The sequence below is a fragment of the Ailuropoda melanoleuca genome, chromosome 10, assembly GCF_002007445.2.
Source record: "Ailuropoda melanoleuca isolate Jingjing chromosome 10, ASM200744v2, whole genome shotgun sequence".
NCBI classification, from domain to species: domain Eukaryota; kingdom Metazoa; phylum Chordata; class Mammalia; order Carnivora; family Ursidae; genus Ailuropoda; species Ailuropoda melanoleuca.
Window position 1 is genome coordinate 100,778,531 of NC_048227.1, and position 23,799 is coordinate 100,802,329.

Below are 23,799 nucleotides of genomic sequence, written 5' to 3' on the forward strand. Positions count from 1 at the left end.
GAATGCATCCCAGACATGGGCACCCAAAGGAGCCAGGTGTCACCTTGAGAAACAGTGGTTGTATGTAATAATTACTGTGAATATCCAGTTGGGCAAGGGCAGTGTGAGGCTGGCTGAGATGAGGCTGGATTTGGAGCGTGGGAGGGAGACCCAAGTCTGTCTAGTGACCCGTTGGCCCAGGGCCTGGTTGACCTCTCCTGCTCACTGCTGGGGGTGAGGGGTGGAGTCACTGCCGCCTGCTGGGCTCCCATCCCCCTGGTCAGGGCTGGGGCCTGGGGGAGGAGGTCAGGAGTAAGGGGCCCAGAGGAGGGCTGGCAGCATGATAAAGACAAGGGTGGATAGAGTTGGGTGAGCTGTGGTTGGAAGCCCCGTTCTTTGTTGCAAGGGTTCCCTGTTCTCTGGACGGGCACAGAGTGACCCACAATCTGCCATAAAGGAACTCACTGGGATGATGCCTGGTGACATTCAGCCGAAGCAGCTGTGGGTGGTGGGAGCTTCCAGGTGAGAAGAGAGTGACATCTGTCCCTTACTTCCCATCCAGGTCCTTCATCTACAGCTCGAGCGCCTAGGGCTGAATTCAAAGCCCATCGCTGACCGCTTTGTGGAGTCCTTCAAAGCCATGTGGTCTCTGAACGGGCACAGCCTGAGCAAGATGTTCACGGGCAGCCGGGCCCTGGAAGGGAAGGCCAAGGTAGGAGCAGGCCACAAGGAGAGAGGGAGGGCCTGCGTGGATCCCTCTCATGGCCTCTGGTCTGGCTCATGGCAGGTGGGTAAGCTGAAGGACGGGGCCCGGTCTGTGTCTCGCACTATCCAGTCCAACTTCTTCGATGGGGTGAAGCAGGAGGCCATCAAGCTGCTGCTAGTTGGGGATGTCTACACCGAGGAGTCTGCAGACAAAGGAAGGATGCTCCTGGACAACACGGCCCTGCTGGGTAAGGGGGCTCCCGCTCCACTTACATGGGGGCGTCTAGCTACCCTGCCCCCGGAGGGAGTGCATGTGGGGGGTTGCTAGCCAGCCCTTCCCACTCCTCCTCATGTAATACCAAAAGGCAGGTAGCAGACACTCCCCTGAGCTGAGCTTCTGTGCTCTGCCCTTCTAGTCTATGACTTCAGCTTGACCACTTGACCTAAGCAGCCTACAGCTGTGTTTTGTATTCTTTTGTGAGATGGTCAGTCATGTGCAGCCACAAGAGGAGGCTCAGGAAAAAACAAAGTTTATTCTTCAGATGTAAGGACATACAGGGGCACCTGCGTGACTCAGTCAGTTAAGTGTCTTTTGGTTTTGGCTCAGGTCGTGATCTCAGGGTCATGAGATCGAGTCCTGTATTGGGCATCAGGCTTCCTGCTCAGCATGGAGCCTGCTTAAGATTCTCTCCCTCTCCCTCTGCCCCTCCCACCCCACTCATACACCTGCACTCTCTCTCTTCTCTAAACAAACGAAGAAACATACAGACCAAAAGTGAAAGGATGGAAAAAGATGTTTTATGCAAATGAAAACCAAAAAAAAGCTGGCATAGCTATACTCTCAGCAGACAAAAAGAGACTTTAAAACAAAGACTAAAAATAGATGAAGGGCATTATGTAATGATAAAGGGGTCCATTAAACAAGACGACATAACATGTATAAATATATATGCACCCAACATACGAGTACTAGGATTCTTAAATAATAACAGGCCTAAAGGGAGAAATTTACAGCAATACAACAATAGTCAGGGATTTTAATATCCCACTTACATCAGTGGGTAAATCATCCAGACAGAAAATGAATAAGGAGACATTGGCCTTAAACAACACATTAGACCAGATGGACTTAACAGACATAAGCAGAACATTCCACCCAAAAGCCAACAGAATACAAATTCTTCCTAAGTACACATGGAACATTCTTCAGGATGGGTCATATGTTAGGCCACAGAACAAGTCTTAATAAATTCAAGAAGAGTGAAATCATGTACAGCATCTTCTCTGACCATGGTGGTATGAAACTAGAAATCAATTATAAGAAAGCTGGAAAAAACACAAAAATGTAGACTTAGACAATGTGCTACTGAACAAAGACTGATGGGTCATCAAAGAAGCAAGGGAGAAATTGAAAAATACCTAGAGACAAACAAGAACAGAAATAAAACACACCACAATCTTTGGGACGCAGCCAGAGCGCTCCTAGGAGGAAAGAGCGTATCTAGGCCTACCTCAAGAAATGAGAGAAATCTCAAACAGTCTTTACTTTACAACTAAAGGAACTGGAAAAAGAAGAACAAATGAAGGCGAAAGTCAGTAGAAGGAAGAAAGTAATAAAGATCAGAGTGGAAAATAAATAAAGATTTAAAAGCAGCAGAAAAGACGTATGAGTTGGTTCTTTGAAAAAGATGAAACTAAGTTGATAAAACTGTAGCTAGACTAACCAAGAAAAAGGAGAAGTCACTGATCAGAAATAGGAGAAATGACAGCTGACACCACAGAAATACAAAGGATCATAGGCGACTATTACACATAATTCTATACCAACAAATCAGACAACCCAGAAGAGATGGGTACGTACCATTCTTCCAAGACTGAATCGTGAAGAAATACGAAATTTGCATAGGCTGATTATCTGTAAGAAGATTGAATCCAAAATCAAAACCCTCCCGACCAGGGCACCTGGCTGTTTCAGTTGGTAGAGCACGCAACTCTTGATCTTGGGGTTGTGAGTTCAAGCCCCCTGTTGAGAAGAGAGATTTTAAAAAATAAAATAGAGTGGCTGAAAATTAAAACCATCCCCCCACAAAACCCTCCCGATACACATAAGTCCCATGACCTAAAAGCCTCACTGGTGAATTCTACCAAACATTCAAAGATGAGATACCTGTCCTTCTGAACTCTTCCAAAAAACTGAAAAGGAGGAAATATCTTTCCATTTATTTGCCTCTTTTTCAGTTTTATCAGTGTCTTCTAATTCTAAAATTCATTTTATCAAAACCAGACAAGGATGCCACGTACCCACACACAAAATTGTAGGCCAGTGTCACTGATGAACACTGACACAAAAATCTACAATAAAGTATTAGCAAACCAAATTCAACAATTATCAGGAGGGATTTATTCCAGTGATGCAAGGTTCAACGTCCATAACTCAATCAACTGATATACCACGTTAACAAAATGAAGGGCAAAATTTTATCCTGTTGATCAGGGCACCATGGGTGGCTCAGTTAAATGTCTGCCTTTGACTCAGGTCATGATCTCAGGGTCCTGGGATTGAGCTCCGCATCAGGCTCCCTGCTCAGCAGGGTGTCTGCTTCTCCCTCTCCCTCTGCCTCCCCCCCCCACCCCGTTCATGCTATCTTACGCATGCTCTCTCTCTCAGATCTTTAAAAAAAATCCTGTTGATCATCTCAGTAGATACAGAAAAAGCATTTGACAAAATTCAACATCCATTCCTGATAAAAACTCTCAACAAAGTTTGTAGAGGGAATTTACCTAAACATAATGAAGGTTTTGTATGACAAGCCCACAGCTGACATTGCACTCAGTGGTGAAAAGCTGAAAGCTTTTCATCTGAGATCAGGAACAAGACAAGGATGCCTAGTCTTGCCACTCTATTCAACGCATATTAGAAGTCCAACCCACAGCAATTAGGCAAGAAAAAGAAAAGGCACCCAAATTAGAAAGAATAGAACTGTCACTATTTGCAAATGACATACTATATGCAGAAAACCCAAAAGACCACAGAACTGTTAGAATAAATGAATTTAGTGAAGTCGCAGGATACAAAATCAACATACAGAAATCTGTGGTGTTTCTATACATTAATAACAAATTATCAGACTGAAAAGTTAAGAAAACCACTCTACTTAAAATTGCATCAAAAAGAATAGCATAGCTAGGAATAAATTTAACCAAGGAGGTGTAAGATCTGTACTCTGAACATTTTAAGACACTGATGAACAAGACTGAAAAAGAGGCAAATAAATGGAAAGATATTCTATGTTAGTGGACTGGAAGAATTAATATTGTTAAAATGTGGGGCGCCTGGGTGGCACAGCGGTTAAGCGTCTGCCTTTGGCTCAGGGCGTGATCCTGGCGTTATGGGATCGAGCCCCACATCAGGCTCCTCCGCTGTGAGCCTGCTTCTTTCCTCTCCCACTCCCCCTGCTTGTGTTCCCCCTCTCTCTGGCTGTCTCTATCTCTGTCAAATAAATAAATAAAATCTTTAAAAAAAAAAAATGCCCCAGGGGAAGTGTACTGGTTATGGTGGCTTTAGCCTCTTTTTTTTTTTTTTTTTTTTCAAGATTTTATTCATTTGAGAGAGACAGACAGAGCACAAGCAGGGGGAGAGGCAGAGGGAGAAGCAGGCTCCCCACTGAGCAGGGAGCCTGACGTGGAACTCGATCCCAGGACCCTAGGATCATGGCCTGAGCCGAAGGCAGGCGCTTCACCCACTGAGCCCCCCAGGCGCCCCTGGCTTTAGCCTCTTACCTCCTTCTCAAGGAGCACACCTGGCCCCAGCCTGTGGGATCTGCAGCCCTGTCTCCGATAGGGAGCCCCCGCCCCGTGTTTTTGGAGGGTGTGTGTGGCTGTGCAATGCGGACACACCTGCCCTCTCCTGCCTGCTCACAGTGACTCCCAGGATCCTGAGAGCCATGGCCGAGCGCCAGTCGGAGTTCACGACTTTCAAGCGGATCCGGATCGCCGCGGGGACCTGGAACGTGAACGGAGGCAAGCAGTTCAGGAGCAAGCTCCTGGGCACGGCCGAGCTGGCCGACTGGCTGCTCGACTCCCCCAAGCTCGCCGGCCTCGCGGGATCCCCAGGTGAGCGCGGCGGCTTTGACCGCCAAGTGCAGGTTCCGGGGAGCCCTGGGTTGGACCTTTCCCCGCAGCCGGGGACTCCTGAGATCTGGTATTTGGTGTTCTCCCTCCTCAGGACGTTTAGAAAGGGCTGTGGTCCCAGTTTCCAGAACACGCCTGGAAAATTATTGGACGCCTTCTCTTTTCCACACGTGTGGAAGGGTTGTCGGAGTGGGGGTCTCTCTTTTTCACGGACAGAGGTTTCACAGTGTGAGGTTTTGCTCAGTAGCACCGCGTTTGTCGTGAGGAGGAGGATGGGGCCCCTAGAGCCCCGTCCCCGTAGGAAGCCGGGCTGGAGGCCGCACACATTTCATGTCGCTGCTGGCCTAGAACATCCGTCCCGGCCCCCTCCCCGCACGCCTCTGTCTGCCCACCCCCGGTAAGTCGTCACCGAAGGACTTGCGTGCTCTTTAAGAACAAAGTAGTTCCAAATTCGGCACTTCACCTTTTGTCTTGTACCATGCAAGGGAAGGCGGAATGGCCTCAGAATGCAGGATTTCAAGCGTAAGTGGTTTTCTGCAGTCAGCGTTTCTGTGGGGCCGGCCTTCTCCAGCTCCCATGGATTGTGCAAGAGAGCGGCCAGCGGGTCTCTGCCTGTGGACGTGCAGGAACCGCGCGTTCTCAGCAGCTGCCCTGAGCGGTGCCTGGAGCCCGTCCCTCGCTGTCACGGGCCGTCTGCATGCGTGCACGCACACACACATACACACACACACAGCCCTGTACTGAGGTGCGGGGTGGCTTCAGTCCACAGTCCAGTGTTCCTGGGATTCCTGTGCGGTGGTGACCATGCACAGTGGCCCCCGGGGCAGGCCCTGTACGTGCTGAGAACAGAGAACAACCCCCAGCTGAGGGAGCTTCCCTCCCCATTTTCAGAAAAATGGCTCTGCGTCTGCCTGCAGGGATGGGGGGTGGTGACAGCAAGCTGGCAGTTACTTTGCAGGGGATTTTTTTGGGATAGCGGGCTCAGCAGCCCCACTAGCAACTCACAGGGTCCAGGAGGAAGGAGGGGTTGTGGGGACTCTTGCCAGCAGAGCAGATGAATGGGTATTTTTTTCTTTAAACAAAGAAGAGACACTCAAAGCCAGTTAAGCTTGCAGTTCCAGGTTGCCCTGTGAGGCCAACAGGAAACGAAATGGACGGCCTGGCCTTTCCTGGTGGGGTCAGGGAGGGCGGGGTCTCTCTTTCTGCAGCGCCAGGAACCATGGCCTGGCTTGAGGGCTCAGGGACTGAGTGGCGGGGGGGTGGGGAGCACTGGAGGGATGCGGCCGGTGGCATCCCTGTGAAAGGGACACGGAAAGGGTAGATGAGCAACATCTCGGCTTGTTGTGCTCCCCGTAAAACACATTCCTGTAGCAGACCTCAGCGGTCCCTGAGCTGGGAAGGGTCTTCCCTCCTCCAGCCGCCAGGATGGCAGTCCCTGGGACAGGACCACATCAGTCAGTCATTAACCGGGCAGGTCTGGGCCTAGCACTGTGCAAAGTACAGAGGGACACAGGCAAGCGTGAGACTTGCCTTTGGGTCTGATGCGTACGTCAGTGACCAGGAAGGAAGAGGGACCCACAGGGCAGTGCCCTTACTACCTGCTGGGTGGGGCGGGTATGTCACATACATCCTCTGATGGATGCTTCACAACGTCCTTGTGAGATGGTGGTTACCGTCCCTTCTGCGGACAGAGGAACAGAGGTTTGGAGAGGTCACTAGTGTGCCCCAGGATGGAGACAGGGAAAGGCCGTGGGCACTGGGGAAGGTGACGGAAGGTGGGGATCAGCATGGAGCTTCACTGAGTCATCTGGACGAGTGCACCTGGGCAGCAGCACCCCTGGGCTCAAATGTGGCACACGTGGCACCCCACGTGTCCACGAATGCAGGCCTTGTGCTGTCTGATTTCCTTTAACTCCCGCCTTTCCCCCTAGATGAGGACAGCCCAGCTGACATATTTGCCGTGGGGTTTGAAGAGATGGTGGAACTGAGCGCAGGGAATATCGTCAATGCCAGGTGAGGGTCCGGGCACGAGGGCTGCAGGATCGCACCCTGAAACTCACCTGAGGTTTTCCTGAGCCAGATGCCTGGCTAGGAGCGGGACACTGGGGCCGTCCTGCTTCTACATCCACTGCCCTGTGACCCTCGGGGTGTAGGTACTCCTGATGGCACTCCTGCCCCCCCGACACACAGATGTGCACCTCCGGTTCCTCTTTCTTTGCAAATTAAGGAAATCGAAGGGCGGGTTACTGCTGTATATTCTGAGTCATGCTTTGAGGTGGCGACTGCACACCTGGAGGCCGTGGGCTGAGGGCCGGGCTGGAAGGTGCTGATTCACCTTTCCTGGGGAAGGTGAGAAGCATAAGAGTGGGGAGAAGGTGCTTCTCTTCTCTCCGCCAGATACAAAGGAAAGAAAACCACTGCATTAATATTTTGTATAGGGTCAACTGGACTTTTTCTTTCCTAGTTTAATTTCAAGAAACTTTCTGAACAAATAATAAATGATCTCACCAGCTCTTAATGAGCAAGAAGCTGTGCTGGGTTTTAGGTGGTGGGGGTGGGGTGAGGTATGTGCGATGATGTGTATGACACAACCAGAAATACTCAGTGCACTGCGGGAATGAAGGCATGGCACTAACATGGGAGTGGGGACAGCGTGGCACCTCTTTTTATTCTATAAAAAGAATAAGGGCTGAAAGAATTTGTCAGTGGGAGAGCCCATTTCCAGCAGACTATAAAGCATCATTTCTTTCTCATCTTTTCCAGTACCACCAACAGGAAGATGTGGGGTGAGCAGCTCCAGAAAGCCATCTCACGCTCTCATAGGTACATTCTCTTGACTTCGGCACAGCTGGTGGGCGTCTGTCTGTATATCTTTGTACGTCCATACCATGTCCCGTTCATCAGGTAAGAACATTTAGTTTATGAACATCTGGGGGGACGCGGGGTCGTTCGTCTTGGTGTTTTGTTCAGACTTCCTCTTCCTCCTCCCCTCCTGCAACAGGAATCAGGACTTGCCATTATTCTAGATAAATGTAGCAACCCCCCAAGGAAAAAGCAGGCTGAATAGAATATTGTCTGGTGACTAAAAAGCCACAGTGGGAACCTTGCGGGCCAGGAAGCTGGACTCTTTCAGAAGGGGTGATTGTTGTCTTCCCAAGCTCAGTTCTGTGCAAGGAAAAGGATTCCTTGATGAAGCGTTAGACAGGAAACCTCTGACCAAGAGCTGAGTAACTCATCGGGAAATGCCAATTCTTTTGTCTCTTTTGAAAAGAGTTCTAAATAAGATGTGTGGGCAGAAAGCCTCTACGACTGTCACCCCTTTGTAATGCCCCTAAAGTGACCACTTGGTATATGTCAGAAAAGGAACACTCAGCAAATGAATGTCCTCTTAGGAAAGAGTGCGTGTGTACGTGTGTGTGTGTGTGTACGTGTGTGTGTGTGCATACATGTGTCTGCATGCATGTGTGTTTTAAGGTTTGGGAAGAACTCACCTTTTCCCTCAATGACTCATAACCTCCCACTGCTACCTGGTCTCAAGTCCATAGAATTTCCTCCCGTGCCAGGCTGAACTCACTGCCCATGCCAGGCTAGACCTTTCCCCCTTCCTGGTTGAGCACCTGTGAATATTTAGAGGGCCAGAAGCATGCTGGGGGCAGTGCTGGGAGAGCATGACTGTGCTCTGCACTCATCATTCTCTCCTATGACTTTGGAAAAATCTTTAAGCTCGTGTCCCCCCGAGTGTTTGTTTTGGCAGCTGGGCGGTGTCCGAAGTGAGTGGGTGAAAGTCAGGAAAGGTAAGGTCAGGGTAAAGGTTAGAGATGAACCACGAGAGAGGGAGCGACGCTGGGGAGCTCCCGAATGCCCAGAGGCCTCCCAGGGTCCCCGGCCTCTCCTCCAGCCTTAGCTGGCTTAGCTCGGATGCCTTGGCCGGTTATCGCCTCACCTTGTCTGTCTGCTGATAGTCCCAGGGAGCAGGTGTTGGCCTCTGAGTGCCTCAGGCTCGGGTCAAGCTGGCATTCTCCTGTGAGCAGGTGTCTGCGTGGAAACCACCTATGCAGCCCGGCCCAAATAACTAGATGTTTCCTGTTTCTTAGCACGTGTTTGACCTGGTGGCACCTCCCACGGTTTGCAGGAGAGCCCTGAGGGGTGGGGCAGGGCACGGTGAAGTCCGAGCTGCGGCAGGGGCCCCAGGATGAGGACTCGGGAGCGGAAAGCAGGGATGGAGGTGGGAGCTTCCCGGGTGTTTTGTGAGCGCCGGGCACTTGAGAGTTGAGGCAGTGGAGCTGGTCCTCCAGACCCGCTGCAGGGAGAGGAGAGAGGTCAGGGGTGACGGCCACGCAGTCACAGGGTGGCCTGGCCGCCCGAGAGGTGATTTAAACAGATTCCCAGCCGCAAGCCTCGCTCGCATGTAGCCCAGCTCTTCGCTGCCGTAAAGCTGGCTCACGCTTTTCCTTCTGAGCCGCTAAGGAGCCGCGCCTTCTGTGTTGCAGGGACGTGGCCATTGACACGGTGAAGACAGGCATGGGAGGAAAGGCGGGGAACAAAGGGGCCGTGGGCATCCGCTTCCAGTTCCACAGCACCAGCTTCTGCTTCGTGTGCAGTCACCTGACGGCCGGGCAGTCCCAGGTGAAGGAGAGGAACGAAGACTACAGGGAGATCACCCAGAAGCTGAGTTTCCCGATGGTGAGAGCACCGTGGTGGGGCTGGACGGGGGCCTGGGATGGGACCGGGACATGAGTGCTAGTGCCCTGCTCAGTGCAGCCCCGCCCCTGGTGTTCTGAGCTGCTGATAGAGGCCAAGCATAGGGGTTGGGGGGTGGTGCGACTACTGGAGGGTCCCTGCCCTTCGGTCCCGGCTCCAGGGGAGGGGAAGTGACCTGGGCTGGGACAGTAGAGTTAAGGCCAGGGGACGTCCCTGGCGTGTTCTGTGCCCCATCTCTATTATACATTTTCCGAATGTCCATATACACCCTACATTTTCTTTGCATTTTTGTGCGTTTTCTGATTTTCTCAGTCACTGTCCGTGCTTTGTCCAGGTTGGTGAAGAACATCTGAATCCAAACAGTACGAGATTTGGTTTTCTTAACTCATGGTCTTCAGACGTACATTCCCTTGCAGCTCAGATAAGAACACCCGGTTTTTGAAACTGGTGTATTCATAACCTAAGAGCCCTGGATCCTCCCACCTGGTCTCCAGGTTGCGGGTAGCGTGCGCCATGCTGCCCTCTAGTGGTGTCAGGGGTTTCCATCCCAAAGCCAGCGGGTCTCCTTTCCAGACTCAGAGTCCGATTTCTCTTTCGCATGTAGAGATGATGCATGCACCGCTTCAGCCTGGTGCAAGCCCCCTGTCTCCCTGCAGTGAGGGGAGGCCCGCTTTTTCCGCCAGATGTTCTGCCCATGGCTGTGACACAGCTGGCTGGGTCATGGAGCTCCTCCATGTGAGCCCAGATAGATCCCGTGAACCTGACATCCTGTTTACTGGGCTGCACAAGTACTCACGGCAAAAACTCTTTCATTTTCACTAATAAGTGAATCTCTGCTGTAGTTTTTATTTCTTGGATTAAAGAAGAAATACATAGAGCTGGGAAATTTACAATGTGAAGTCTTCTAGACTACAGATGACATGATGCACGTTTTCTTTGTCCATTTAGTTAAAAAAAAAAAAAGTCCAGCCCTTCTCACTTAAAGTGCTATTTTGAAATAATAAGCTTCGGACACATTCAAAATATTCAAAGGGCTTAAATAGAGCTTTTTTTTTTTTTTCAACAACAGACATATTGAGGATATGTATAAGTTAACACTCTACACCTGTGTTGCCCAGTAGACTAGCCACTAGCCACAGGCAGGTATTTAAATTAATTAAAATTAAATAAAACAAAAAGTTCCTTGGTTACACTGGCCACGTTTCTTGATGGCCACTCCGTGGCTGCTTGTGGCTGGTGGCTCCTGTTTGGATAGCAGGGATGGAGAACATTTCCATCACTGCAGCAAGTTCTGAGCTGCAGTGTTCTACACACGCATTGATTTGGTTGTGATCATCTTAATCTCCTGTCCAGATTACTGTCGTGGGCTGCAGGGAGTGGAAATGCCGCAGGAGGATAGTAGAAGCAGATTTTGGAGTTAGGCAGATCTGACTTCAGATGTTGCCTTTATGATGCGTCAGTGGTGTAACTTTAGCAAGTTCTTTTGAACGTTTTATTTTTATCTAAAAGAGAGCCAATAGCGCGTGCTTCACAGGGTTGCTGTGCAGGCAGTGCGCCCCCAGAACGGAGCCCAGCACAGGTAGACAGGTGTTAGGGGTGATGTGTTGTGGCTGCTGTCGTTGGCCCTGTGATTCATGGCAGGGAAGGAAGGGCAAGGATCTCGCACTCTCCGGGGCTGCGATGGGGGACCACGGGCTCAGGCTGGGCTAGACAGGGCAGGGGAGGGAAGAATGGGACAGAGGGTCGCAGGATGAAAATGGATAAAATCCATGACATTTTACACAGTTGCACGTTCTGAGCATTTTATGTGCTTAAGCCTGATCCTCATAACACTGAGTGTTTGGGCAACTCGTCTTTGCGTGTAGACGTAATGAAAGCAGGAGCACAGCCCGATCTCAGAGCCGGGGCAGGCGCAGTGAAGATGGACAGTTGTGCTTCCCAGTTAGACATGAGCTTTCTCCAAACTACTCAAAAACACCGTCATTTAAAATGCGGGAACCCACGTAAAAGCTCCCCAGTAGGTGTACGGGATTAAGGAAAGAGGGACTAAGGAAAGAAGTCTTCTGTTAAGTAACATTTTAAGAAAAAACACATCTGTATCGTCTGTCGTGAGTTTCCCTCCCCCTCCCCCACCTCCTTTGCAAGATGGGCCGAAATGACTGATTTTCTTGAACAGGGAAGAAACATTTTTTCTCACGATTACGTGTTTTGGTGTGGCGATTTCAACTACCGCATTGATCTCACTTATGAGGAAGTCTTCTATTTTGTGAAACGCCAAGACTGGAAGAAACTTCTGGAATTTGATCAGCTACAGCTACAGAAATCAAGTGGGAAAGTAAGTCAGGTTCTTGAGTCTGTAGGTGTGCTCCCCTGGAGTCAGAGCTGCTTGGAAGGGTCGTGCATCTGCATGGCCAGCCTTGTAGGGCCTGCCATACTTACATACACTCAAGCACCAACTCACACTCCACCGAGTACTGTTTTGGTGAGATCTCTGTTTCTCATTGGTGAGCACACTCACACATTCTAACAATATTTAATATACTTTATATACCAATTGATGTGGATAATCCTCCAGACCATCCTACAAATTAGGTATTATACCCATTTTATAGGTAAGAAAACTGAGGCCCCCCGGTCAGATGAGTCCAAGGTCACACAGTCAGTACACAGCCATGATGCAGTCCGTGACTATCAAACTACGGAGCTCATGTTTTATCGCCTATAGACCCATGTGCAGTTTTTTTTTTAAGATTTATTGGTTCATTTTAGGCACAGCACGAGTTGGGGGGGGCAGAGGAAGAGGGAGAAAATCTCAAGCAGACTTCCCACTGAGCGTGGAGCCTGACACGGGACTTGATCTCATGACCTGTGAGATCATGACCTGAGCGGCAACCGAGAGTCGGATGCGGAACCAACTGAGCCACCCAGGGGCCCCCCATGTGCAGTTTTTTAGCGACTCCTTGGGCCATGACGTGATAAAGATTTAAATATGGGATCTGTGCTCAGTTTTTCAAGGTCACCCTGGCCAGCTTCCGGATGACCCAAAGGTTATCTTTTCCAGCTACTACGTCTGCTCGTTTTGGTGCCTGTTAGCTTTGTGGGGGGGGGCTTATATGACAGAAGCATAACCACACTCCATTACCTTTTTAAAAATGCGGCTGATCCTGTGTGCAGAGCTGGGGGAGCTAAGGTCTGTCCTACAGCGAGATTCAGGCATTCTTTGCAGTTTTCTCTTCACTCCCCCCTCAGCCCTGCCACGGACGTGGATTGCCGAGGGGTGGCCAGATGGGAAAGTAACCACACCACACCTCTCTAGAACAGGTTTTTCTTTCTTCCTCCTACCAGTGTTGTCCACACCCTTCCATGGATGCATGGAGAGCGGTAGTGAGGCCTGTTCTAGGGTCTTCTCACAGCTCTGGGGCTGGATCCAGAGCCAAACAGAAACAGAGTTCAGTTTCAGTTCTGTGCTTCTATTTACCCAACTCATTTAGTGAGCAAATATCAACGGAGGCCTTGTTGGGCCTGGCCGGATGTTGCGCTAGGTCTGGCGCTGAGCGGATGGGCACCTGGGATCCTCACCTTGTGCCTTCCACTGTGTCCCGGGCACTGACCAGCGGACAGTGGTGCACTGGGTACCCAAAGTGGGTGGGAGAGCCCGGTGTGGTGTGTGAGTCAGTGGAATGAATAATCAGCACTCTCCTGCTAATGAAATAGCACACACGTGTTCAGTTTTAAACGTATTTGCAACTATAATGTTGTGTCTGTATCTTTTTAGGACTGGAGCACTCCAGAATGTGCTTTTTTGTTTTTTGTTTTTGCGTCCGATGTACAGAATCTAGAACTAAGGTTGTCTTGGTCTTTTCTCCCAATAGATTTTTAAAGACTTTCACGAAGGCGCCATTAATTTTGGACCTACCTACAAGTATGACGTTGGCTCAGCTGCGTATGACACGAGTGACAAATGCCGCACCCCTGCCTGGACAGACAGGGTCCTGTGGTGGAGGAAGAGGCACTCTTTTGACAGGACAGGTGCATGAGATGTGTGCGCGTTCAGAGCTGGTGGAGGGTGAACGATCGGTAGCATAGCGGGGACATCAGTCACTTTTATTCGACACAGCGCTGTTTGCTGTGTAAATAACAACTTTCTTGATAACGCAAAACTACAGGAAGGTCATTCCAGTTGGTAGCCCCTAAGCTTTGGAAGTTGTGCTTTGGGGAGCCCCCCTGGCTCTCCCCGTCCCTGGCTCACGGCTGTGCCCCCAACCCCACGCCGTCTGCCTTCTGCTCTGGGTGGACAGCAAGGAGATAAGCCTCGGCTCTTCCTCTCCAGTGACTCTCCCTCTCACACGCATGCACTGTGTCCCGCGCGTTTCGTTCATCCGACCTCTTACCTGCTGAGAGCTCCGACTCCATATCGACCATGAGCCAGACGCAGGAAAGAAGAGTTTTTCTCAATTAGTTGTCGAGTACGTTTTGCATCATTAGTGATGGCCAACTAGGAAGGGTAGTTGATTTAGAACGCCTGGAGGTAAAACAGCTCTGCTTTCCTGGAAAGACGGATGCAGAGATTTCAAAGCCAGGGAATCACGTGGTTCAGATCCGTCTTTGGACGTCTGTGGACATCCCCGGGGCACCCGAGACAGGATGCTGTGATGTCCTTAGCCTCGGCTTTGCCTACATAAAGGGCTGCAGACTTCTGTGTTCCTGTGGCCCCAGGGACGGGAACCCCCAGCCACGTCTGCATTCCCACTCAGGTTGTCCACGGGGGAGGAAGTGGGCAGCCATAGGTTACAAAGATTAGCTACCCCAGACCCCCAAGCCAGCTCGGCATGGCTTCCGGCCTGGCAGGTTAGAGCAAGTGAGTCCGAGACAGGTGTGGTCTGTGCTGCAGATCCCCGTTGTAGGATCCCTCAGTCGGCATTCCCATATATTGATACCGTTTTGTGTTGTGTGTGGATCTCTTGAGTAGCTGGAGAACTCAACCTTCTTGACAACGACATAGAAGCCGACAGCACCGTCAGACATTCCTGGTCTCCTGGTGCCCTCAAGTATTACGGCCGAGCAGAACTACAAGCGTCTGATCACAGGTATGGCCCTCGCTGCCGTGGGCACGTTCTCCTGGGCTGGGGAAAGCGGCATCTGCTGCTCCCTGCAGAGAACAGACGTGCGGTCCCCCTCGGAGTGCGTGCGTGCACGCGTGTGAGATAGACGAAAGAAGGAAGAACAGTGTGACCAGTAGCTATGTCCCCACCACCGAGGATGAGTCCATGTTAGTACTGTAATTGCTCATATCATGAACGACCTCATCGATGAAAATGGCAAAGAGGCAGCCTTAGTATTTTGTCATTTAAATCCCCATAAACGATGCCATCCTGCAACTTGCTTTTTTGTCACTTAATGTCTTTGAGATACAATCACGTCGGTGTTACAGACCTGGCTCATTCCCTTGTAATTGCTGTCCAGTATTCCACTACGTATATCTGTGGAATTTACCCATTCACCTACTGACTGGTGACATTTTTTTCTGGTATTTGATCATTACAAACGCCAAAAGGTTTTTAAGTGTTGGATTCCGAGTTCTTAAGTGCTCTGAGCTGTTGGTTTGGCCTGGCGTGTCTTGCATTACGGATGGAACACAGCAGCAGGGTCGGTCAGCTCGATTTACGCTGGGACCAGCCTCAGGGGGAATATCTTTAAAGAGACAGAGGATGGCACCTGAGGGTGTGAATAGGAAGGGTTTGATCTTCCCATGGCTGCCACCAAAACTAGCCTATCAGTTTCAGCTTCTACAAGGAAAGAAATTAGGAGAGAGCATTGGTGGTGAACAGCTGGTCAACCAGTTGGTCTAAATCTTTAGATATTCTGAATTCTTAAGAAACCTGTTGTTGCAAATACACACCTAGACAGGAACCTTGGGAAGTCTTGGTTATAGGCCTTTCTCTAGTGAACTATAGGTTTGCTAGTTCAGTGAGTGTCTTTAGAAGAAATTCACTTAACCACCATTCACTGAAGGGTCTTGTATACGAGGCCCTGTTCCTGGCACTGAGGATTAACAGTGAACAAAACAGACAAGATCACATTCTCATGGAATTGTCTAGTGAGGACAGACAGACAGTAAACAAATGTGAAAGGAAAAATAGTAATGACAAGACTCAGACAAAGGGTTGGTGTTCTTTTATACCCAGTGTTCAAGGAAGGCCTTTTGGATATGATAACCACGGAGCCCAGACCTGAAAGAAGTGAGTGTGAGCCATAGGGGTGTCAGGAGGAGAGCATTCCAGGGTGAGGAGGCAGGCAGTGAACCTTCAGGGATCCAGAGAATCAAGGTAGAGTAGAGAGAGCAGAGGAAGTCATAGGAGCTGGACAAGCAGCACAGGCCATGTGGAACCCTGTGGGCCACAAGAACGTTGGGTTTTACTCAGGCTAAGGAGTGGCATTATCTGACGAGGTGTTGACAGAATCAGCCAAAGAGAGTCCAGGGGCCTGGGAAGAAGCTAGTGTAGTAAGCAAGAGTAGCGCCAACCCTGGACCAGGTGGTCACGGGTCCCCATGGAAAGTGGTTGGGTTCTGGATAGATTTTGAAAGTGGGGCCCACAGAATTGCCTGAGGGATTAGATGGCGCGTGTGTGTGGGGTGGGGGGGAGAGAGAGAGAGAGAGGATTTGAGGAGGACCCCAGAGTTTGGCCTGAGCAGCTGGAAGGATGGAGTAGCTTTCGCCCAGCTGGGATGCTGGGAGCTGCAGATCTGGTCATACTGGTTTGAGGTGCATCTTAGACATTTATGGATCTTTCCGATTACAGAAGCAGAGCCCCTCCATCGTGGACATTTAGGGGAAACATACGTCCACAAACAAACCTTCCGTAGTTCCGCCCTCTGAGACCAATCTGCAGCGGTCTGCTATGTTTATTCTGCATTTTCCAAGCACGTAAGAGGATCTTACACCAACATGTGAACCTGTGTGGGGTGTGCTTGTGTGCAGACACCATTTTACGTATATATATGCGTATAAGAACATTAGGATTGTATTTTGCAGATTTACCATTTTGCCTTACTACATTCGTATTTTTAAATTAAACTTTTTATGTTGAGGTAATTCTAGATCGACATGCAATTGTAAGGAATAATACAGAGAGTGCAGGTCTGCTTTTCCCAGGCCCCGCAGTGAGGGGATCCTGTCACTCTAGCACGGTGTCACCACCGGGATAGCAACAGTGTCACTGTCAAGATACGGAACATCTTCACCACAGCCCTCCCTGCCCCCTAACCCGTCTGCCACGGCTCTTTTTCTCCCTTTCCATAATTCCGTCATTCCAAGCATGTTACATAGATGGAATCAGAATGGGGAGGACTGGCTTCTTCCCGCCAGCCTCAGAAGGTTTGTGCGGTTGCCGCACACGTCAGTAGCCTGCTCACATTCCTGCTGGGGGCACTGCCCGCGCGCGCCTGCACCTGCCTTCCTCAGCTGCAACGCTTCACTTCAGGTGTCCTTCCACTCACTTAGTGCATATCCCTGAATCAGATTTTTCTCCGTCTTCCTTTTTCTTCTAGATGCAAAAAAAAAAAAAAAAAAGGAATCTAACAATGGCAACATAAATTAGTGGGAGGGGTCACACTGATTATCACTCATATCTCTTTGATTTCGCAGTGATCCCTGGTCTTAAATGTCATCACCACATAATCTATTTTCTTGCCGCTGAATGCTGTATTGTAAATGCCTGCAATAAGATTACATAATCTTCATAATAGAGGATTTCCTAAATTTTTGTAAAGAGAGTAAGCCCATCCCTATATCACAATGGCAATAACGATTACATTATTTCCTGCTGATCTGTTTTCCTGGATATGTCAACTTGACTTCTCTGACATTATTCTTATTAACTATGTTGCACCATAACCTGTTTCCTGTTATGGGACAGTTAGACTGTCTCCCCTTCCCCCTTCCATCAGCAGTGCTACAATAATCATCCTTGTGTACAGATCTTTGTGTGAACCTCTGGTGGTTTTCTTAGAACAAAGTCCTAGTATTAAAATTAGTAGGTTAAAAGAGATGACCATTTTTGAGATTCTTAACACCAATTGCCAAGTAGCCCTCCAAAACCTCAAACCCCCCAGCGAAAGGGGAATTCCCACTTCTTTCCATCCTCGGCGTCTGCTGGCAAATACCACATAGAAAAATCTCCTAATGGCTAGCACTGTTTTCTCTAAATCATCCTTAGATAAGAATGCCAAGACAATGCTTAATTTGGCCGGATAGAGTCTGAAAGCCTAGGACAGGACAGCCGGGCACCAGCGCTGGGCTGGGGCCACACCCATGGGTCATTGATGTTCACTCTTGACAGCGGAGTGCTGGGGTTGGGACCTGCTGGGCCCCGTTACCTATCACCTGTCGTCCCTCCATGTCTAACGCAGACCCGTGCTGGCGATCGTGGAGGTCGAAGTACAAGAAGTCGATGTGGGTGCTCGGGAGACGGTGTTCCGGGAAGTGTCCTCTTTCCAGGGCCCCCTGGATGCTACCGTCGTAGTCAACCTTCAGTCACCAACCTTAGAAGAGAAAAACGAGTTTCCTGAAGATGTGCGCACAGAACTCATGCAGACCCTGGGCAATTATGGGACCATCGTTCTTGTCAGGTAACTAGTGCCCCAGCTGGCGCGGATCCCATGTGCGTGTTGTGTACATGGCTGGCCGGAACCCAGGAGAGCTGCCGATCGTTCTTGGCATTGACTCGGCACATCTCATTTATTCCAGGATCAACCAAGGGCAGATGCTGGTGACTTTTGCAGACAGTCACTCGGCTCTCAGTGTCCTGGATGTGGATGGTATGAAGGTGAGTTCTGCTCGGTCACCCGTGGAGTGGGGGCGGTTTACTCCCCAGAGTTTTCTTGGGCACCACATGAGGCAGGAGCTAGCACCCTTCCTTCTGGTGTCTGTTTCTGGTATCCTCTTTGAGATCTCTAATGTCCAGCCCTGGCCACTTGCAGAATTTGGAAGGAAGAGCAAGTTTTAGAGGGTAGACCCCGCCTGAGTCACTGGGTCTGTCTTGGCTCACACCTGCACGTGGGAGAGCATTTGTGGTTCTTCTTTTTAGACCATGTAGTTAGGAATATCAGTGTACAGGCAGTTTCCATTTTGATGATAATCCTGGTTTTATGTTCACATGGGATGAAAAGCTGGAGATGCTAATTCAACTTTTTAACCAAATGTGAGCTCTGCTGATCTTGCCTGAGATCTAGACCCTCAATTTTTTCTGGCAAAACATGAAGATTGACCTGCTACTGATGCAGGAGTTTGAGCCGGATGCCCTTTGAAAGCAAAAGGGGTGGTTCTGAGGTCTGTACTCCCTTCTCAGATGGCCACTCTGTCCTCACAGGTGAAAGGCAGAGCCGTGAAGATCAGACCAAAGACCAAGGACTGGCTGAAAGGTTTGCAGGAGATCATCCGAAAGCGGGATAGCATGGCCTCCATGTCTCCCACTGCCAATTCCTGTTTGTTGGAGGAAAACTTTGACTTCACGACTCTGGACTACGAGTCAGAGGGTGAGTAGCTCTGCAAGGACCTCTTGGTCATTGTGGCGAGGCCAGCAGGCAAGACGTTCCGGCAATCAGCATGAGATTTGCAAGACCCCCTTCTCACACCTAAAGGTGACAGAGGGTCCTTGGAGCACAAGCACTATATTCCATGTGCTAAGTTGGGCACTGTGCACATCTAGGGGTGATGCATAAATAAGACCTGGAGCCATCTGAAATGACAGTGAGAACAGTGGTTTTGAGGCTGTCTGGGCTGTGGGCTCAGGCCCGGGTTCCAGGCCTGAATGGAATTGGGGTCCTGTACCTGTTGACATGGGGGTGCCCCCGGGCTGCCGGAGGCTGGGCCGCAGGCATCCTGACGCCGAGCGGCAAGCCGGGATGGTGAAACAGACCCACTGCTGAAAGGCTGTGCCGTTTCCTTCCCCAAGGGGATATTCTCGAAGATGACGAAGACTATTTGGTGGATGAGCTAAGTCAGCCTGTGCTCTCAGACGGCGAGATGGGCGGGGACAACCTCTCCGAAGCCCCCAGTTCCACAGCAGCGGGGCCTGCCAGCAAGTCACCTGCGCTCACTAAAAAGAAGCAGCACCCGACCTACAAAGGTAGCTTGGCCCTTCCTTTCCTAAAGAGCCTCTGGCATCGAATCCGCTCGCGCTCTCAGCACCAGGGCATTGCTTGAGGCCACCAGTTAAGTGCTCACAGCCCGCGCTGAGCTAAAACAACAAGTCCTAGCAAGTGGGTACAAACCGGGCTGTGGGCCCGTATCCAGCTACCACCACACTGATTTCCTCTAGTGCTTTTTATTTAGTTATTTATTTTTCACCACTGGCCCCGCTACAGCACACCGGATCCGTGGTAGTTCCTGTTTCCTCTGGAAACAGTCCTGAACCGGCCTTACATTTGTAACTCTGTTCTCCCTCTCCACAATGTCTGTTTCAATCCCATAAGAGACGTAATTATTTTTTTATTAAAATATAATTGACATGCGACGTTATATTGATTTCAGGTGTACAACTTAATGAACCAGTAATTCTATACGTTACACAGTGTGTGTGGTTACCATCTGTCACCATATAATGTTGGGAAGCAGTATTATTGACTGTATTCCCTACGCTATACTTTTCATCCCTGTGACTGACTGATTCTATAGCTGGAAGTTGGTGTCTCTTAATCCCCTTCACCTATTCCCCCCTCACCTACCCCCCAGTGACCAGGTCCACCAGGTCTCTGTATGAGTCTGTTTCTGGGTTTGGGGCTTTTTTGGCTGTTGTTTGTTTGTTTTGCTTTTTAGATTCCACGTGTAAGTGAAATCATACTTGTGTTTCTATGTCTGATGTTGTTCATTTAGCACACCCTCTGGGTCCATCCAGTATCTATGTCCTGAGTGCTGGTGTCTGGTTACGTTCCTAGAACATGTTATTACACAGTAATGTGATCCATTAGCATCATCCTATCATTTGAGACTTAAACAAAGAGGGACTGAAAGGCCTGCAGATTAAACTGCAAAGCCCTAGGTTATATAGTGTAGTGGCCCTTTTGAATAAGTTTTAAAACCTACTGGCCTTTCATGGGCTGGAAGGTAGGGTCGTTCGTGCCCCAGGCTCAGACTGCTACAGCCACAAGCAGCTTCCAGCTGCTGCTCGCGGTGCCTCCCCTGTTGGAGGAAAGCTCTGTCCGGTAGGTTCGGGAGCTTACCGTGAGCTGCAGCTGAGAATACAGAACAGCTGAAAGCAAATTGAGATGCTTCCCAGGGAAGGTAATTTGCTGGAGAGGTGCAGACACCCCCAAGGCCCTTTGTGCCATGGTCCCAAGGGTGGTTGTAGCCTGGCTGCATTGAGCCATCCGGAGCTCTTAAACATACAGTTGCTAAGCCCCGTCCTGGAGATGCGGGTTTGGCAGGGGTGGGCTGGGACCTTGGAAATCTGGTCTTCCATGAAGCTCCCCAGATGGCTGAGGTGCATGGCTGGGTTTGGCAGGCAGAGAATAGTCTCAGCTTCCAGAACAGCTGTCCTGTGTTAGAGTGAGGGATTCAGACTGAGGGGCTCCGGTCTTTGCCCGTCTCCTCTACTCTGTGTGAGTCTCCTTCGTTATTTCAGGATAGGACACCCCTACACTTGGAAAACTTTCCATGTCTCTCATGTCCAGACAAGAAGCCTTGTCCACAGTTCATCTCCTGTTCCAAGCAGGCTTTGGGTGCCCCCCCCACCCTCCCATGCCAGCAGAGAGGGGGACCCTGTGCTGCGGGGGGCCCTCCTGCACGGTTCGGTGCAGAGCTGAGGGTGAGCCCTGCCTCACGCGCGTCCCGCCGTGTCCTCCAGATGATGCTGGGCTGGCGGCGCTCGCGCAGGAGCTGGAAGCAGTTGGAGATTTCCGGCGCCGTTCTCCAAGCCGGTCTCTGTCGGTGCCCACTAGGCCTCGGCCGCCTCACCCACCGCAGAGACCCCCCCCTCCAAGTAAGACTTCGTTGCTTTCGGCTTGCCACCGTGCCTGCTGGGAATAACCACCTATTTCCTGCTACTTAACACCGGCCTCTGAGTCGCTGCAGCCTCGCCTGGGGCCCAGCGCCTTGCCCTCCTCACGCTCCTTTTTGTGTTGATCCCAGAGATCGTTGTGTTTCTCACGGCAACTACATGATTCTTTTATACAACTGTTGGCCTTCCCGTAGCTGTGGTTTGCCTTAAGGGGCTTCCTGTGGGAGACGGTAGAGAATGGAAAATTGAGGGGGCCTCCAAGCAAAAACCTTCTAGCACCTTCCTCCCCAGCCCCGCAGAAGTGGCCTTCTGCCTGTGCCTGCTGCCCCCTGCCTGTTTCCCAGGGCTCCAGTAAGCCCCGATACCCGACACTCCAGGCGTCCTGGCTTCTGCGGGCCCACGCCTGCTGCCCCTGGTGTCGGCCGCCTGAGGATGGGCCCTTCCCGGCTCGGCTCCGAGGACAGTGTTCCTCTTCCTGTCTCCTCCAGAGCAGTCCTTGCCCCCTCAAGCTTCCCTTAACGACCTGAAAAGACATTTGTGATGTGCTTTTGAGCACTTTCTGTTTTAGCTTTACTATTTATTTCTCCCCCCGCCCCCAACCCCAAAAGTGTGAGGTCAGACAGAGATTCTCCCTCAGGCTTTACTTTCCCATTGGGTTCATCTTGGCTTACGTCACAATAGTAATCGATGGCAAGCTGGAAGCACTTTTTAAGCATATTCTTTCCTTTTCTGAGTTAACACGCAGAGAATAAAATAATAAAAAGTAAAATTAATATACTGTGGAAATTTACAAAAATAGATAAATATAAAAAATAAAATTTTAAAATACATTTGATTGTCTATAAGTAACAATTGTTAACCACAAGATTTCTAGCCTTTTTCTAGTTAAATGCATCTGTGTCTACACATGGTTATTTACTTTTTATAAAACTGGTATCCGTTCTGTTTGGTCATTTGTCTTTCATCTTATGTCTGTGTCTTCAAATTTTTTTTTTCAAGATTTATTTATTTATACAGAGAGAGCAAGCGCTTGCCAGTGTGGGGGGAGGGGCAGAGGGAGACAGAGAGAGGGTCCCAAGCAGACTCCGTACTGAGCACAGAGCCCAACGTGGGGCTCGATCTCACAACCCTGAGATCACAGCCTGAGCTAAAACCAGGAGTCGAGCACTCACCCGACTGGGCCACCTAGACGCAGTTCTAAATATAATTTCTTAATGACTGTAAGTGTAATTTAATATCATTTATTCCCTGCTTTGGGATTTTTTATATTTTGCCCACAAACCATTTTTAAAATGGGGCCCTAATAACAGTAGTGTATTTTAAGCCATTCAAAAATACAGGCTTTTGTATCAGATTTTTGAACCCCCCCCCACCAGGATGTTAGAGTAAAATTTGCATTCAAATAATACTTCTCTAGAGAATGGGCACAAACTGGGAATCAAAAGAGAAATTTAATATCGACCCTGTGGATGCCCACCTGCCCGCATGGGCTGAGACCCGAACTGCGTCTGGGGTTGGCCTGGCGCTCGGCTGGCTGGGAATTGGCCTCAAAGCAGCCGGTGACATCACTGAGATTGACTCTGCCCTCGTTGGTTTCCACAGCGGGTTTAATGGTGAAAAAGTCGGCATCGGACGTGTCCATCTCCTCTGGCACCCACGGGCAGTACTCGATTCTGCAGACGGCGAGACTTCTGCCGGGAGCACCTCAGCAGGCAGTGAGTTCTGTGTTCGGCTCGCAGCAAAACGGGCCAGCATTCCAAACCCAAGGGACTGCCCCGTGGTTCATCTTCAGCCCCCAAGCCCTTATGGGATTGCCTCTTCTCAGTGAACACGTAAACCTGCCAGCTCGTTCCCAAAGCCAGAGCTCAGGAGCAGGTCTGTTACAGGGTTTCTGCGTGGTTGTACAGAGGCTTAGAGAGAAAATCATATTGGATGTCAAATGCGCCGTGTCCCTGTGCGGTGGAACTATTACCTTCCAGACTTCTCTGCTTCTCTGCTTCTCTGCTCTCCAAGGCTTCCCTTTGACCTTGGTGTGTAGAGCAGTGCTCGGTAGGAGGCAAAACAGGGAAAATTCACATCAGTTGTCTTGAGAGAAGAGGCTCTGAAGAAGAGTAAGAGGGCCTAAATAGCACAGTAGGAGAACACTAGTAATAACCACAGTCGGGGAGGATTGTAGAGACGGAAAGTTCCGGAAGATGACAGTGAGCTGCTCAGGAAGACAGGAGGTGGCAGTCAGTGGAATGGAGGGGAGGGAGGTGAAGCCGGGGTGCTGGGTGGAGGCGAGCTG

The 23,799-nt window shown here is 50.1% G+C and overlaps 1 protein-coding gene across 1 annotated transcript in view; it reads left to right on the forward strand.

The window, feature by feature from the left end:
• Positions 1-23,799, forward strand: part of SYNJ2 (synaptojanin 2) — a 103,243-nt gene that overhangs the window by 71,821 nt on the left and 7,623 nt on the right. Inside the window, exons 10-24 of the mRNA XM_034670792.1 lie at positions 542-691; positions 767-932; positions 4,606-4,797; positions 6,747-6,828; positions 7,579-7,719; positions 9,306-9,498; positions 11,693-11,851; positions 13,389-13,545; positions 14,486-14,603; positions 17,926-18,144; positions 18,263-18,341; positions 18,885-19,050; positions 19,470-19,643; positions 21,360-21,494; positions 23,115-23,227. Of these exons, the coding sequence (XP_034526683.1) occupies positions 542-691; positions 767-932; positions 4,606-4,797; positions 6,747-6,828; positions 7,579-7,719; positions 9,306-9,498; positions 11,693-11,851; positions 13,389-13,545; positions 14,486-14,603; positions 17,926-18,144; positions 18,263-18,341; positions 18,885-19,050; positions 19,470-19,643; positions 21,360-21,494; positions 23,115-23,227 (2,244 nt within the window). The remainder of the gene's footprint in view (positions 1-541; positions 692-766; positions 933-4,605; positions 4,798-6,746; positions 6,829-7,578; positions 7,720-9,305; positions 9,499-11,692; positions 11,852-13,388; positions 13,546-14,485; positions 14,604-17,925; positions 18,145-18,262; positions 18,342-18,884; positions 19,051-19,469; positions 19,644-21,359; positions 21,495-23,114; positions 23,228-23,799) is intronic.